Source organism: Salmo salar, chromosome 11, assembly GCF_965601325.2.
Source record: "Salmo salar chromosome 11, fSalSal1, whole genome shotgun sequence".
NCBI classification, from domain to species: domain Eukaryota; kingdom Metazoa; phylum Chordata; class Actinopteri; order Salmoniformes; family Salmonidae; genus Salmo; species Salmo salar.
Genome location: NC_138301.1, coordinates 107,356,729 through 107,372,999, shown reverse-complemented (window position 1 = coordinate 107,372,999; position 16,271 = coordinate 107,356,729). Strand labels below are relative to the sequence as shown.

Genomic DNA, 16,271 nt, shown 5'->3' with positions numbered 1-16,271 from the left:
ACAAAAAGGCAATTAAAACTTGTATTATTATTATTAAATATGATTTGTTTGTTTAAGATTCCTGGCAATGTAAATAGTTTGTTTGCATGTGACTATTTCTCGTTTGTTTGTTGATATTTGTTAATCGAATCCCCTCAAGTGTTTTTTTTTATTATCTGGCCCTGGTTACCCTGGTGAGAGTAGTTTGCACTAGGTGAACAGTGATTGCATTCGTTTTGTAACCGGGCTGGCCCCCGGCGTCAGCCAGGTGCGCTGTTCAAAATCCACGACGACGTCGGCTCAGAGAGGAAGAGACGAAGCAAGAGGGATAGCAGGGCCCGAAATCTGTCTTCTCCAGCAGGTGCCGTGTTTTCGATCATCAGGCGAGGAGTTTTTGTATTGTGGTCAATGAGAAGAATTTGGTAAACAAAAGTGTACTGGCTTATTTGCTACGTGTGGCTTATTTAATCGAATATAAGTTTCGTAATACTTAGGTTGTTACGAGTGTACTGGTATAAGTAGGACGTGACATTCCATCAACTTTGAGAAAAAAACACTTTATTGTCACTCCTCAGAAGTAGTCCTCCATAGAATGAATGGAATTCAACAGTATTTCAATTAAATGTTTCAAGGACAAAATGGCATGTATTTAAGTATTTTGTTGTATTGGGGACAGTAATATTCTAAAAGTGAAAATCCAGTCAACTTTTTTTAATTAGTCCACTGTTAAAGGTCCCACAATGTTATACATGTGCGCGTTAAGTTTTCAAAGAATTGGACTTTCAAGAAGCAAAGTGTTGCCGGCCACATCATGATGATGCAAACAGTGGACTAGTGGAAAAAATACCTAAAGATAGTTTTATTTTCCCTTTTAAGTGTCTAATAGAATAAATGTGGCAAAAACAAAATGTTTTCTATAACCCCCACTTACAACGGTGGGGGAGTGCCAAGATGGAGGTGTAACAGTACTCTTCTTGCGTTGTGAACAATCAATCAATCAACGACACGAACTCCAACTTGTAGCACCAGTCATGGAGATGTATTCTGATAGAAACCGCACAAAACTGCACGTCATGCAATGCACGGCTCACCATCCAACGCTGTACTCACGCACGCTGGTTTGGTGCTTGTTCACTGGGCAATGTAGTTACCAAAATAATACAATTACAATATAATATTTTGAACAATGTACCCGATAGAAACAACACAAAATTGCACGTCATGCAACCCACGGCTCACCATCCAACTGCACTCACGCACTGTACAAAATATACAACCCCCCCCACCAGACACAGTAAGTTGCTAGCTAGTATTAGCTGGAATTCTCTACAACAAAATGCACAACAAATATTCACCAAAAAACGCCACATCTTATGTGTGGTGTTCTAATAACATTTACAAACAAATTGATGTAAATTTAAATCATCACTTGGGAGTATAAAAATAACTTTTGACGTGCAGTGCTTATCAACCAACAATTTACCGCTGGTTTGGTGCTTGTTCACTGGGACGATTCTAACAAACATCCTCTCTCGTAAGCACGCTACGCAAACCAGCCAATAAGATGCCATGTCGAGTAGGTGAAGGCAAGACAAAAATAAAAGCAGAAACCCATTGGCTTAACAATAAAGTGGCAAGGGGAATCACCAATATAACCCTGTTACAGAGGCACGGTGGCTTCAACATCGGACCCCATCAGTCATCTAGTGTATATATAAACCATTGGTCTGTACTGAAGTCAAAAATATCATTTGAAGTGGTCAGTACATAATGGAAAAGATACTATAATGTATAGTTGCTCATCCATAGTTATGTTTCATCATCATACATACCCGCCATACAGGACTATGACATTTATATCTGTGTTTTCTCATGGTGATAAAACAAAAGTACAAAAGTACAAGGAAGTACTTAAGGCTTTATTTAAACAGATAGTACCATTTAAACGGTATTGAAGTAATCAATCAAACGAATAGACTCTACAGGTTTCTAACATAAGCAATATATTCTAAAGTATCTAAAAAAAAAAATACTATATTTTTTTTATCCACATAATCAACTTCCTATTTGTCCCCCTCAAAAATATCACAAATCAATTATAGCCTATCCTTATTAACATTTCTTCAATTTAATTTAAATTCCACATCAACACGTTTTTGTTGATAAATTTGACTTTTTGCAAAATTTCAGGACTTTGTGGATCTGCATTAATTATATTAATGTTAAACAAAGTGTATTTTAATATTGAAATATTCCTGCTTGTGGGTTTGTCTTTATCTCCATGTTGCTAAATTCTACCTTGTCATTTCCTTCATACAACCTATTGTGTTACTCTCGTTTGTTTGTCTTTTTTCCAGAACGGTTCTGTCGTTTCTGACCACCCCCTCCGCGTGGCCCTCCACGTCCTCGACCCCTCCCTCCTCCCTCTCTCCGTCCCTCCCACATGGGCATGGGGGCCTCAATTTCTCCTGGCCGTCCACCCCGGTCTGGTACACTGCCCATCAATACCTTCACAGAGACAGAGGAGAAGACAGAATAATTCATCTCTTTATCTTCATTCTAAAAATCTAACAAAACTCAAAGCTAGTTAGCTACAGCATACCTTGTAGACTTCAGTGCTTTCCCCTGCCTTTACTGGTAAAATGTAAGATTGGTCTTTTCTTGCTGCAAGCAGAAGAGACATGGAGACTTGGGATACGAGAGGAAGTGATGAGAGTGGAGGTATTGAGGCAAGCACTTCACTGCGCTCCTGTGGAGTACATGGAAACAGGTTTACCATTAATATACATGAAGCTACTAACAATAAAGGAATATAAAACTCAACAATATATTTTGGGGATCTGTGTTACTGTCAAAAGTCTATATTCAGATATATATGCAAAAACTTAACGCTGACTTACACAGATCGTCAATCCTAATTTTCTTGCTGACTGTGGAACTACACTTCTGGTTCTGACTTCGTCCCTGCGCTTTGCTGTGCTCTCAGTAAATGCTCACTGAATGCAAAAAATTCTGTTGCTCATCACACCTCATGTCACCATGGTGAAACTCAAGCTTCTTCCTTGATTTTACATCTGAGGACTTCAACTTTTTGCTCCTGACTGACATGCATTAACTTGCTGTTCACTGCAGACTCTCCCTCTCAAGATCCTCTGTCTGACCCTATTCAATGAAAACCTGTCACCTGGTATCCAGGGGAGGGAAACATTGCGCCAATGCAAGAAAAGGGCATGTTTATGTTTGTTTTATACTGTAATGTATTTTTGTGGAGTACAATTGTGGATTCTTGCAACTCCAGACATTTTTTGGACTTATTCTGGAGACCCAGGTCTGATGGAATATGGTCCTTAGGAGTTGGAGATCTTATCACACTACCATATTTAGCAGATATGATCCAAAGGTCAGTGCTGGCAACGCCTTACAGACTGTTCCACATGGGGCGCAGCATGCTGCCTGAAGCTGTGAAGATAGGAACAAAGTCCATTTCTGTGCTATGCACATGCCTGCTAATTCTGCTCGACGTGGCCTTGCGTTTGCGCCCCATTGACTACAATGCACTCTAGTGCTTTTAATGTGGACATACATTAGGAACACTTGATTTTTCCAATGACAGACTGACCAGGTGAAAGCTACGACCCCTTATTGATGTCACTTGTTAAATCCACTTCAATCAGTGTAGATGAAGGGGAGGAGACAGGTTAAAGAATGTTTTTTAAGCCTTGAGACATGGATTGTGTAGGTTTGCCATTCAGATGGTGAAGGGGCAAGACAAAATATTGAAGTGCCTTTGAACGGGGTATGGTAGTAGATGCCAGGCAGACCGGTTTGAGTATGTCAAGAACTCAACAGTTTCCCGTTTGTATCAACAATGGTACACCACCCAAAGGACATCCAGCCAACTTGACACAACTGTGGGAAGCATTGGAGTCAACATGGGCCAGCATCCATGTGGAATGCTTTCAAAACCAAAGAATTGAGGCTGTTCTGAGGGCAAAAGGGGGTGCAACTCAATATTAGGAAGGTGATTAATGTTTTGTACACTCAGTATCGATTTAGCCTGCATATTAAGTAACGTTTAGTAGAGAGGCAGTGTTGCATACCTTTTCTTTCTCTCCCCAGGCAAAGGACTGAAGTGTGACCTGAAAACGTTTGATCATCATTTGGCGTCGACAATGATAGTCCTCTAATAGAGCCTGATTTATCTTCTGGACATGCCTCTAAATAGGTGGAAAAACCAATACAGAAATGAATAACCTGGTGAATAATTAAGGTACCAAATACACTGACAATCTTGAGCATTGTCATGAGGAACCCCCCCCCCCCCCCCCCTCCCCCTCCCCTCTTGACAACCTACCCATTGCTCAGAGTTGAGATTGGTGTCAAGCAGAGGTTCTGTCACATAGCCACACGGCAATATCGCAAGACGTGACTCCACCTGAATAGTAAAGCGTGATAGAGAAGTGGGCACTGTATCAACAGCAAAATTCTGCAGACACTTTTCATATCACATCCTGTCTGAGTCAGCCTCCTCCTTACCTGATGGCACACATCTGTAAGTCGTGAAGACTCGTCCATGTTTAGGGTTTGAAGCAACAGAGCCAATTCACGCTCTGTTTCTTCCTTCCTGTCACCTTGTTCCATCTCCTGGCCATCTTCATATTCTTTACACCAGTTCTTTGTATCAACAATGCTGGGATCTTCCACTCTCTGCTCTTTCTCAGATTTAACTTCACTCTTCTCATCCTCTGGATGTAATTCTTTATGTTGAAGTATGCGTGCTGCTTGTAATTCTGACACCATGAACTCTGCAAATAAGACCATAAGGACAATAGCATCAACAATACACAACTTACATTATTCACTTCGTTTCAACACTTTGACATTTCAAGAACTCCCACCTGCCTAATCTCTCACCAGTGACTTTGTTGAGGAGAGGAGGACTCAGTGGATCTGTGGTCAGTGCAGTGTAGGGACAAAGTAACTCGGTCAGCAGGGTCCGCAACTCCCCTACTAGGACAACACCAGTCTTTCGGTCTGAAATGCATGCGTACCAAACACACACGCCATAATTGAGCAAGGCACGTAGCTCTAATGTGCTTCAGGGACACCGTACTACTATGACTGACCCTGTAAAACAACACATTTCACTTCACCTGTCCTGTGTATGTGAAAATAAAAATCATATATATAGTGTGCAAAGCTCAAAGCTGTCATCAAGGCAAAGGTTGGCTACTTTGAAGAATCTCAAATAACATTTTGAATGAACACTTTTTTGGTTACATGATTCCATATGTGTTATTTCATAGTTTTGATGTCTTCACTATTATTCTACAATGTAGAAAATATAAAAAATAAAAAACCCTGGAATTAGGTGTGTCCAAACTAGTAGGTGTGTCTGTATATAGCAAGTGTCTGTAGGTGCACCTTCTAGTTGCTACCCTTGTATCATGTACAATTGCATGACTTAGTTGTAAGGTTATACCTTGTAACTCTGAGCAGAGAGCCCTCAATTCTGACGCCAGCCAAGTGAGCAGCGGACAAGGAAGCTCATCACACCTGCACCGTCTGACACAGACACTGCTTGTGTACCTGAAATAATGTTAAAGTAATGACCGCGATCAAGCAACACGTAATAGCTACATAGATAGTTAAGGTTCAGAAAACACGCAGTAGCGAAAGCAAACTTATTAAACTGAGCCTCTCAGTCACTAGTTGAGCTACTCTTGTACTATTTACTTGTCTATCCCATCTGGCACGTGCAGCACGTCTGGTAGCTAGGCTTCTGACATCCGTTAGCTAGGTCGCAGACATAAGCTAATCTGTTTTCAAAATAAACGTACAAACTCACCCAATAGACTTTATAGCATATATTGTTCCTATATCTCTCTCCATTATAGACTCAATAGAACACATTGAAACATATATCCAATCATGTAGCTATTGCATTTGCAACAAGTAATTTTCCTTTCCCGTCTTTCCCAAATGTTTAGTTAAAAAGTTGCAGAAGCTCTGTACTTCCGGGTTCTGTATGTATACAATGGATTCAAGGCAAGGTTAATAGATCGACAATCCACTTTGATGCATCGATGCGAATGTCACATTTTATGAATAACACATTACAGGACATATGCATAGATGAAATAGCCAGTGGAGCTGTTAATTTCTGTAGGTAAATTAGAATAATTATCATGCATTGGGACATTTTATTATAATATCCGTTACCTAAAGGCGTTATTCTGCACTGTTTTACTCCTTTACACTGTGCCTTTAAAACAGGTTTCAAATGTTATAGCCACAGCTGCAAGGGGTTAATTAACAGTATATGTTGTTATAGCTATGTGGGTCTTGTAATGATCCATAATTAAAATCTCAACTTGTGACCAGTAATCAAGAAACAAGACAGAAAAATAAATAAAAACTAGAGACAAAGTCTTCAGATTTTATTCTCAAATACAAAAAGAGTAAGTTTTGATTTAACACAGAACCACATGCAGATACTGTTTTACATACATGGTATATGGTATAAAAAAGTTTTACAACCACACATGAAACTAGTTAATGATCACAAAGATTGGAAAAACAAGTTGGAGGGACAATAGATGACCACCACTGTTACAGAACGTTTTAAATGGTGTGAAACAATACATTTTGGTAAATGTTGTTTTACAAGCTCTCTTTATACAGGTTATAGAAAAAAGTAATCAAAATGTTTGTCTTCAAGACTTCAATTTCAATAAATATGGGCAAAATATTAATGGATTAAATCAAAACCTCAACAGTTGAAGATACATTTTTTTGTATATATATATAATTAGTCCAGACTCTACACCAATTTCTTTAAAATGTATGGTTCTTTGATCTAACATCTAAAACTAAAAATGACGCGTAAACAGCAAAATATTAAAACAAAAAACAAAATGTCCTACAATCTTCCATCTCTCTTAAAAACACATTGAAATGTACACATGCAAATCCCAGCTACCTTTTATGAGCTCTAATAAACATTCACTGCACAACACTGAAAAGTGTACTACATATGCATGTTAAACTACACTACTGTTGCTCATTTAAAATAGCCAGGGTCTACAAACAGGCAAGACAAATAAGCTGTATGTTACTAAATGGTTGCAGGACCTACTGCAAAAACAATGCTAATGTTGTGGCGTGACATTAAAAAATAAATCCTATACCAGAAAGGCAGGGAGAAAAACCACTAGACCCTGAAAAGAAAACCTTGAAAATGTTAGCTATAAGAAAGGGAAGACTAATCATTAAGGAGATGATGGATGAGGACGAAAAGACAGGTGTAGCCTGCAGGCAGGATAAGCAATGGAATGCTGCTCAGGGAATGGATCCGTCTCATCAGTGCACTACTGTAGACCTACTGCGTGCCCTGGGAGCCCTGAGAACCCTGGCTGTAGTTGCCATAGTTGCCGTATTGGCTGTAGTACTGATTCCATTGGCTCTGGTTCTGGTAATACTGCTGCCACTGCTGTGCATACTGGATCAGAGAGAGGGAAAGAGAGCAAGACATTATGAAGTGAGTTTTAGACAGGTGACAGGTTAACGTTGATATATGGGCCAACCTAAGAAACTAGTTAGTCACCTGTTGATACTGCTGGTTGTAGTTCTGCTGCTGCTGGCTGTAGGTCTGTCCAGTGGCGGCAGGAGCAGCAGCAGCAGCGGCAGGAGCAGCAGGAGTTTGGCTATAGCTCTGGCTGTAACCTGGGTACTGGCTGTAGTTGCCGTAGTTGTAACCCTGGTTGTAGTTGCCTTGATTGTAGCCTTGATTGTAGCCCTGATTGTATGTCTGTGGCTACAAGTTAACACATACAATGTCAGAAAGTTGGAAGGACTGGTGAAGTGTTGACAGGGGAAGAACCACATGTAAGGAGATGCCATTAAAGGGAAACACCAACATTTTGCAACTTCATATTCATTATCTCCAGCACCACCCCAACATCAACATGTGAAAATGGTGCATTTCTATGTTTTGTTGTAAGATAGGAAGATAAGTGTTTCCAATTACATCATGAGTGCAAGTCGTGTGACTTTGACCAATTGTGAGTAGGCATTGCCTACTAATTGGTTGATGATGTCATTATCCGTTTTACTACAAAACATAAACACGGCATTTTCACATGATGTTGGGGTGGTACTGGAGACGATGAATATGAAGTTGAAAAATGTGTGAAGATTCCCCTTAAAAAACAAAGTAACCAATATATTAGACAGCTTACCTGTCCTTGGCTGTAACTGCCAGTGGCTCCCTTGTTATATTGTCCTTGGCGGTGTTGATTGTAGCTCCCTCCAGATTGTTGGTTGCGGTTGTAGCCATGTTGCCCTCCTGCTGCGCCATCACGGTTGCCTCCCCAACGGTTCTGCTGGTAGCCTCCACGGTTATAGCCTGTCATGTATAAAGGGCAGGAAGTTAAGTAGGCTCACAACACAAATTTAGAAAAACAAAACAGTTGAGCAGAAACCTTGCTCCTCACCTCCTCTGAAGTTGCCACCTTGGGGTCCACCACGACTCTGGTAACCTCCCCTTCCTCCTTGAGAGCCACCACGGTTGTCATAGCGCTGATAAGGTGCATCGCGACCACGGAAACCTCCTTGGCGGTTGTCGAAGCGTTTGTCAGGGGGTGGGCCGGCCTTGCGGCCCTCCTCGTTGTACTGCTTCACCAGCGTGTCAGCCTCTTCTTTTTGAAGCTCGATGAAGGTCACGTTGTCAAGAAACTCACCAGCTTCTGGGAGCACAAAGTTGGCTACAGGAAGCAGAGGGGTTGGACGTTGTCAGGACGAGTATAGCGGCGCCGTCGAAAGACAAAGAAAATCATTATTACTATCTGATAGACTATACTAGGAAGGGGTAGAAAGGGAAAAGAGGGAAGTGGGGGAGAATACATGTTAGGTGAGAGAGTGGAGTTGCACCAGAATTGGAGCAAAACATTACCTCAAGGGACAGGGGAGAATTTGCTCCAGTTTAGGGAGGACAAGGAAATAGAGGAGAAAAATAAAATAGCAAAACTAAGGAGAGTTATGAATATGTAGATAGGGGAAATTTTGCAACTGCAAATCACAAGCATAGCCTATGGACGCCTATGTCCTCAGTTCTTAAGTGATAAATGTTTAATATTTCCCTCCCTTGGTACTGGAAATTGCACTGCCAATGGTTTTGTTTAAAATTTAAATAGATCATCTATTAAAATCTCATCCTTCAAGGGTCAGAATCAAAACCAACACTTGAAATGGACGTCACCCTGAGTTTGCAGTGCTAAATAGATGAACGAGAAGTTTGACAGAAATGGTTCAAATAAGAGAATGATGGATGATAGGGGGAAAGTGGGAATAGCTCTCTGAGGGGAAGGGGACGGTTGGGATCTTCCAAGTTTCCATAAAATAAAAAAAATAAAAATACATAGGAAATGCATTGTCTTTAAATTTTGTTATCCATGGAATTCCTACCTTTCATTTCTAATACGGCATGATCGGGCACATCCTTCCCTTCCTCATCAGTTCGCTTTAACGTTCGCTCTTTTAAATCCTCGTCCGTGGGACAAATTACAATAGCCTTGCGTTGAAAACCTTCAAAAGGACGCATTTTTCGTCTCTGGGCTGATCCATATACATTTGTCTAGCAAAGTTGACAAGAAAGAAGTAGAAGCTGTTCATTATTGTTCACTTGTCTGGTTTTGTTACAGCTTTGCGTTCCATAGGACGGAAATTGGATTCCTGCAATGATGAAAGTGAGAGTTTTTTTTTTCTTCATGCCTATATTTACTGTTCTGGAACTACATATGGTTGTCTCTCACAACTTACCATTGTGTCTGGAATGCATTTCCTGTGAGAAAGAACTTTGGGGACCCATGTTAGCCATCTATTGGGTTAATTCTTGCAAGTTCTCAACTGGTCAACGTTTCCAATGAAGAGCTAAGAACGTTAGCTACTTAAAATGCAAAATACTACATTACAAAAGAATAGTAGCATCTTTAAATATGTTCCATCTTTGAATCTATTTTTGCCATATTGACAGCTCACTCTTACAAGGTTGAGCAAATAGCTGAATGTTCCTGTTAATCCCTTCTTCCACAGAGCTCACATTCACCTCCATACAATTAACATAAGAAAAACATCTGGAAAATCAATTGAATTGTCTCCAGATAAACCCTTTTAGGGCAATCAATGTACTGCTTTTCAAACTATTCTCTGTGCTGTCATTGATTTAATGTAACTTGCTGAATAAACCAACAATTAATAGTTTATAAAGCTGCGTAATATCTTGCCTACAATAACAGGGTCCCCCTATTTACTTACCTGAACTTACCTGTTTGTCAATAGTCCATCTGTCATGACAATAACAACATACACTACCTACCTGTCAATACTCACTAATTCCATGGCACCCATAAGAATGTCCAAGACCTTACCTACCTCGAGTAACTTGAGCAAAGGCCCTGAAAATTCAAACATGTTAGTTTTCACTTACCTTAATGTTTTATTCATTTTACATACAACATTCAAAAGTTCCATATGCTGTCTGTATGTATAAATCAGCTATCTTACATCAAAGGTGATGTGAGTTTGAACTTGAACTAATCTTACAGTTAACGAACAACAGAAGGTGTATTTCTTACTCACCACCCGGCAGTGTTTACTTGTTTTTCAACATCTTATTATAGACATGGACTATTTGTACAGCTTAGAGCTCTTTTTCAACAGGACATACAGAGAGGAAATAAAAAATATTGAGTAAAAACATACAATGTCAATACTGCTTTCATTTAAGCGAAAACAGAAATAATGATTTCAGCAGCATGTTCAGGACAATGAAAAGTGTGATAACTTCCAAGAGTTGTTGATCAAGGCTTCTACACTAGAGACAGTATATCAAAGAGTGCATTAATGGACATGTGCATCAGTGAACAGCAGTGGGCGGGAGGTTGAGCACATTAACATAGAATGGGGTGAGAAATCAGACAGTAGATACCTGATCCAGGATGTAGTTACGCTTCTTGCGGGCAGCGATCTGGATCAACCTGTTCAGACACTGTGTGGCCTGCTGGATCAGGACATCCCAGCGACCAGCATAGTTCTTCTGACGACGCAGTCCCATCACCTGAGGGTGGAGGTTTTCATTACGTTAGTGGGGAACTTGACACTAAAGACCAAGACTGAAGGATTCTGTGTTCAAACAAAGATAACTGACCTTCATCTTCTCCATTATGGCATTGGTGCCCAGGATGTTGTATTTCTTTGCAGGGTGCTCTGTCGCGTGCTTTGAGGCCCAGGTGGTTTTCCCAGATGCAGGCAGGCCAACCATCATCAAGAGCTGAGGTAAAAACAAGAGACAAACATGAGGAATTGGTCCTGGCATCTCACAGCTACTGACGACAGAAGGAATCTAGTCTAATGATCCAAATCAACAATCCACTCAATGAACCACTATGGCAGACACTCACCTCACAGTCAGCCTTGGTTGCAGGCCCAACTGTTCCCCGTATCCTGTTTTCCAGAGGGACGTTTTGAATGAAGGTGTATCCCTCGGGCAGGGGGAAGAAGGGTTCCTCTTTCTGGCCAAAGTTAAATTCAATTGCACAGTTCTTCACAAGAACGTGGGGAAAGAGTGGCTGTTTAGCTAACTCCTCCCGTGACACACGGAAGGCCACATCCAGCCACTTGCCGTTCTTTGAGAACGCCATCTCCACTTCATCACCACTATCGAAGTCCTGAACCAGATATGGAGAGGAAAACATTTAGGCTTATTGAGTACTCAGCTTTTCTTAGGCAGATGAATCTAAGTGAATCTTCTGTACTATCACAAATACTTACAATGTAGCATCCAAGGACATCATTTTCACAAAACTTTTCCCCGTAATCCTCAAATTTACAATTTGAAGATTTCTTGCCAGTTCCTCCATAGCCATAAGAGAATTGTTCTTCACCTGGTATAGAGTCAAAAACAATGAGCTTGTGTTAGTTGCAAATCGCATAAAATATCTATAATAACAATGAGACAATGCAAAATATTCCAGCTCTAGTACAGAAGCATTTTCACAAACTGACCGAGCTGGGTGTTGCAGGTATCCAAGGACCAGCCAATGCGCACTACATGTGGATCAGGCTCACTGCTGGGAAGGTGCTTCACAGAGATCTCCTCGTTTATCTGGATAACAAAACATGCACCAAATTCATATTTACTCAAATCGATGAGCCTCCTCAATCGGAAAACACAACCTGAATATTCCATCTACAAAGCGCCTAAGTGAAATGCAACTTAATTTAATCAGGAAATACCTTCATTTCAAAGCAGACTTGCCCTTTGTTGACGCCATAGGAAGCTCGTGCACCTGACCACAGGTATGCAAAACCTTCGATGGTGAGCGGGTATCCACTATACCGGTCACGTGATACCTTGAAGTGCAGATCGCAATTATCTGTGAAAAACAAAACCATACCCCAAAGGTAAATAAATACAGTTGAAGCCGGAAGCTGACATACACCTTAGCCAAATACATTTATACTCAGCTTTTCACAATTCCTGACATTTAATCCTAGTAAAAATTCCCTGTCTTAGATCATTTAGGATCACCACTTCATTTTAAGAATGTGAAATGTCAGAATAATAGTAGAGAGAATGATTTGTTTCAGCTTTTATTTCTTTCATCACATTCCCAATGATTGCCTTTAAATTGTTTAACTTGGGTCAAACATTTTGGGTAGCCTTCCACAAGCTTTCCACAATAAATTGGGTGAATTTTGGCCCATTCCTCCTAACAGCTGGTGTAACTGAGTCAGGTTGGTAGGCCTCCTTACTCACACACGCTTTTTCAGTTCTGCCAACACATTTTCTATAGGATTGGGGTCAGGGCTTTGTGATGGCCACTCCAATACCTTGACTTTGTTGTCCTTAAGCCATTTTGCCACAACTTTGGAAGTTTGCTTGGGGTCATTGTCCATTTGGAAGACCCATTTGCGACCAAGCTTTAACTTCCTGAGTGATGTCTTGAGATGTTGCTTCAATATATCCACATAAATTTCCCGCCTCATGATGCTATCTATTTTGTGAAGTGCACCAGTCCCTCCTGCAGCAAAGCACCCCCACCACATGATGTGGCCACCCCCATGCTTCACGGTCGGGATGGTGTTCTTCGGCTTGCAAGCCTCCCCCTTTTTCCTCCATACATAATGATGGTCATTATGGCCAAACAGCTCTATTTTTGTCTCATCAGACCAGAGGACATTTCTCCAAAAAGTATGATCGTTGTCCCCGTGTGCAAACCGTAGTCTGGCTTTTTTATGGCGGTTTTGGAGCAGTGGCATCTTCCTTGCTGAGCGGCCTTTCAGGTTATGTCGATATTGGACTCGTTTTACTGTGGATATAGATACTTTTGTACCTGTTTCCTCCAGCATCGTCACAAGGTCCTTTGCTGTTGTTCTCGGATTGATTGGCACTTTTCGGCACCAAAGTACGTTCATCTCTAGGAGACAGAACACGTCTCCTTCCTGAGCGGTATGATGGCTGCATGGTCCCATGGTGTTTATACTTGCGTACTATTGTTTGTACAGATGAACGTGGTACCTTCAGGCGTTTGGAAATTGCTCCCAAGGATGAACCAGACTTGTGGAAGTCTACAATATTTTTCTGAGGTCTTGGTTGATTTCTTTTGATTTTCCCACAATGTCAAGTAAAGAGGCACTGAGTTTGAAGGTAGGCCTTGAAATACAGCCACAGGTACACTTCCAATTGACTCAAAATTATGTCAATTAGCCTATCAGAAGCTTCTAAAGCCATGAGATCATTTTCTGGAATTTTCCAAGCTGTTTAAAGGCTCCGTCAACTTCTGGCCCACTGGAATTGTGATACAGTGAAATATAAGTGAAATAATCTGTCTGTAAACAATTGTTAGAAAAATAACTTGTGTCATGCACAAAGTAGATGTCCTAACCAACTTGCCAAAACTATAGCTTGTTAACAAGAAATTTGCGGAGTGGTTGAAAAATGTGTTTAATGACTCCAACCTAGGTGTATGTAAACTTCCGACTTCAACTGTATGTTGTTAATGCACACAATAAACCATTCAACACAAATCAAACAGTACATTCACTTACACGTATCAATAGCCACAAGAGTGTCATCAAAATCTTCTTCCTCTTCCTCTGCTGGGGGCTGTGGAGAACGTGCCCTGTGTGCGCAAGAGCGTGGAGCATAAGCTAGGGGTATAGTTCGGAAGAATGTTTTTAAGGCACTTTAGTGAAGTAGTTTTCAACCCTGTTCCCCCACACTTACCTTCTTTCCTCTCGGTGTTCATAATAGCCATAGCCACGGCCTTCATCGTATGGCCTCTTACGGTTGCATCGGTCATCCTCCGTTTTGGCTTGGCTCACCTGCTCAGCCTCCATGGCCTCGCATTCATTGGCAGCATCTGGAAGATGTTCCTCTGGCTGCTTTGGCTCCTTCTTCAACTGCTCCTGCTGCTGAGGTTCATCTGCCTCTTTTTTCAACTCTGCTTTCATCACAAACTCATCTGTACCAAAGAGGACAATGTTGTCAATAATTACAGCGTGAGCAGCAGGGTGAATTAAGAGAATATACTAAGCACTAATCTGTTCATTTGAATTATGTTATTACTGACCTGGCTTAATTTCAGACATCTCCACATGCTTTGCTTCAGGCTCAATTGATGCTGGTTCCACTGGCTTTGGTTGCACCGGTTCAGGTTTCATAGCCTCTGGTTGTGGTGGCTCTGGCTGCACAGGTTCTGGTTGTGGTGGCTCTGGTTCCTCCATCTCTGGTTCTGCTCTCTCTGGTTCTAACACCTGTGCCCCTTCTCGGCTGTCTTCCTGTGCCCCATCCCGGCTGTCTTCTTCCTGCTCATCTTCACTCTGTTCACCATCACCTTTCTCCTCATTAAACTTTTCTTCTTTAGCCTGCGGGACAAACTGTACTTCATCGTCCTCGCCATCTTGGTCTTCTTCCCCATCATCTTTAACTAGTATGGAAAACATAGTGTCAGTATCAAAACCTGCTTGATTTACAACTTTGGTAAAACAGAAGTTTCACCCGCATGTTTACAATTGACAGCCCACTAGTCACGTTGACACAAACAGTACCACCCCCATTTAAAAACGGAAAATCTGTGAACAGTCAACGTGGCTCTACCAATGCAATCGTACAACTGTCTACATACTCATAGAAACGCCTAAATATTTGTTTACCTTCATCTGAGTAGTCGTCGCCATCTGCGCCAATATCGTGTTCCTCATCCCCCCCAGCATCAGCAGTCGGTGGCCCGCCCTCTTCACCTGCAGCCTCGGCCTCAAGTGCTGATTGCAACCTTATGACAAGATCCGCCTTCAGCCCACGAGTATCCAGGCCTCGCTGCTGAAGTTCCTCTTTCAGCTCGTTGACTTTGAGCTTCTTCACATTGATTCCACTCATCTTTCATGCAACTTATTCAGTGATCAGAAATCCCAATCTGTAAATTAGTTTACAGACAAGGAATGTAGTTTAGTAGACGCCTAGCATTGGTAATGTTTGCTACTGTAGCCATTTCGTTGCATTACAAAATCTTACATGGACATCGCTCCCGTTAACAGAAACATACAATCCACGGCAAAACGCATAGGTCCAAAGCCAACAGTTTTCATTAAACTAGCTAGTTCCTAGTTACATTATAGACTTCACTACGGTCTTTGCTACGCCGGTATTGCCTGCCAACTACCGGTAGTTAGCATTAGCAACTAGGCACATTCTTACAGGATAGTCACCTAAGGTCGGACACCAAAACAACGGATTCTGAAACGTCATAGCTAGCTAGCTGTATACAAACATATGTGCATGATAGCTAGCGTCGCTACTATTTGTAAATCATGCGAGTTTACATCCAAAATACACTAGCGTACATTACTAACCTCTTTTCTCACTCTTTTAATTTCCTTGCTTGATTCATGCAGCGACCAACTCAACTGAAACAAAATGGACGATTCTGTTGTAGCCAGAAAAGGTTAGCGCTTGCCGTCTGCTCCGTGATTGGCTAGAGGCCTTGTAGGTAATATTTGAACAACAGTGTTCCAGTTGCTGTGCCTCTCTACAGGCAGCAGAGGGCAAGGAAGGGTTGCTGTTTGTTACAGCGTAATACAATTATTGCAAGCAGTTAAATAGATACGTTATTATGTTAGGTCTATGGTTCAGACAGATGAATGGGTTGGCTATCAGTACCTTTGGTGTATTGTATTTTATTTTTTTATATCCCGACAAGTGTTTTTTTTTTAATGTACAGTTTGCAACCCTT

General features: G+C 41.3%; 2 protein-coding genes across 2 annotated transcripts; both read right to left on the bottom strand.

The window, feature by feature from the left end:
• Window positions 1-1,877: 1,877 nt before the first annotated feature.
• Window positions 1,878-5,999, bottom strand: im:7138535 (protein FAM98A). Its single transcript, XM_045690073.2, has 8 exons — window positions 5,828-5,999; window positions 5,462-5,568; window positions 4,894-5,013; window positions 4,516-4,784; window positions 4,334-4,414; window positions 4,080-4,196; window positions 2,582-2,728; window positions 1,878-2,487 (listed from the first exon to the last, which is right to left on the bottom strand). The coding sequence occupies exons 1-8, from the start codon at window positions 5,890-5,892 to the stop codon at window positions 2,308-2,310; spliced, it is 1,086 nt and encodes a 361-aa protein (XP_045546029.1). The 5' UTR covers window positions 5,893-5,999; the 3' UTR covers window positions 1,878-2,307.
• Window positions 6,000-6,402: 403 nt separating this feature from the next.
• Window positions 6,403-15,926, bottom strand: hnrnpul1l (heterogeneous nuclear ribonucleoprotein U-like 1 like). Its single transcript, NM_001173934.1, is given in 16 exon segments — window positions 6,403-7,480; window positions 7,586-7,795; window positions 8,220-8,386; window positions 8,475-8,744; window positions 9,445-9,613; window positions 10,967-11,095; window positions 11,186-11,308; window positions 11,439-11,705; window positions 11,809-11,921; window positions 12,043-12,142; window positions 12,274-12,413; window positions 14,089-14,162; window positions 14,267-14,504; window positions 14,613-14,969; window positions 15,196-15,455; window positions 15,892-15,926. Coding segments are annotated over 15 exon segments (2,700 nt in total). The 5' UTR covers window positions 15,419-15,455; window positions 15,892-15,926; the 3' UTR covers window positions 6,403-7,360.
• Window positions 15,927-16,271: the final 345 nt, after the last annotated feature.

What these genes read in the sequence shown, in the direction of transcription:
- im:7138535 (XM_045690073.2), bottom strand. Translation starts at nt 5,892, where the DNA reads ATGTGTTCTATTGAGTCTATAATGGAGAGAGATATAGGAACAATATAT. An exon ending in TATGCTATAAAGTCTATTGG is followed by an intron (nt 5,569 to 5,827) that starts GTGAGTTTGTAC and finishes ACATTATTTCAG; the next exon opens with GTACACAAGCAGTGTCTGTG. An exon ending in TTACAGATGTGTGCCATCAG is followed by an intron (nt 4,415 to 4,515) that starts GTAAGGAGGAGG and finishes TTTACTATTCAG; the next exon opens with GTGGAGTCACGTCTTGCGAT.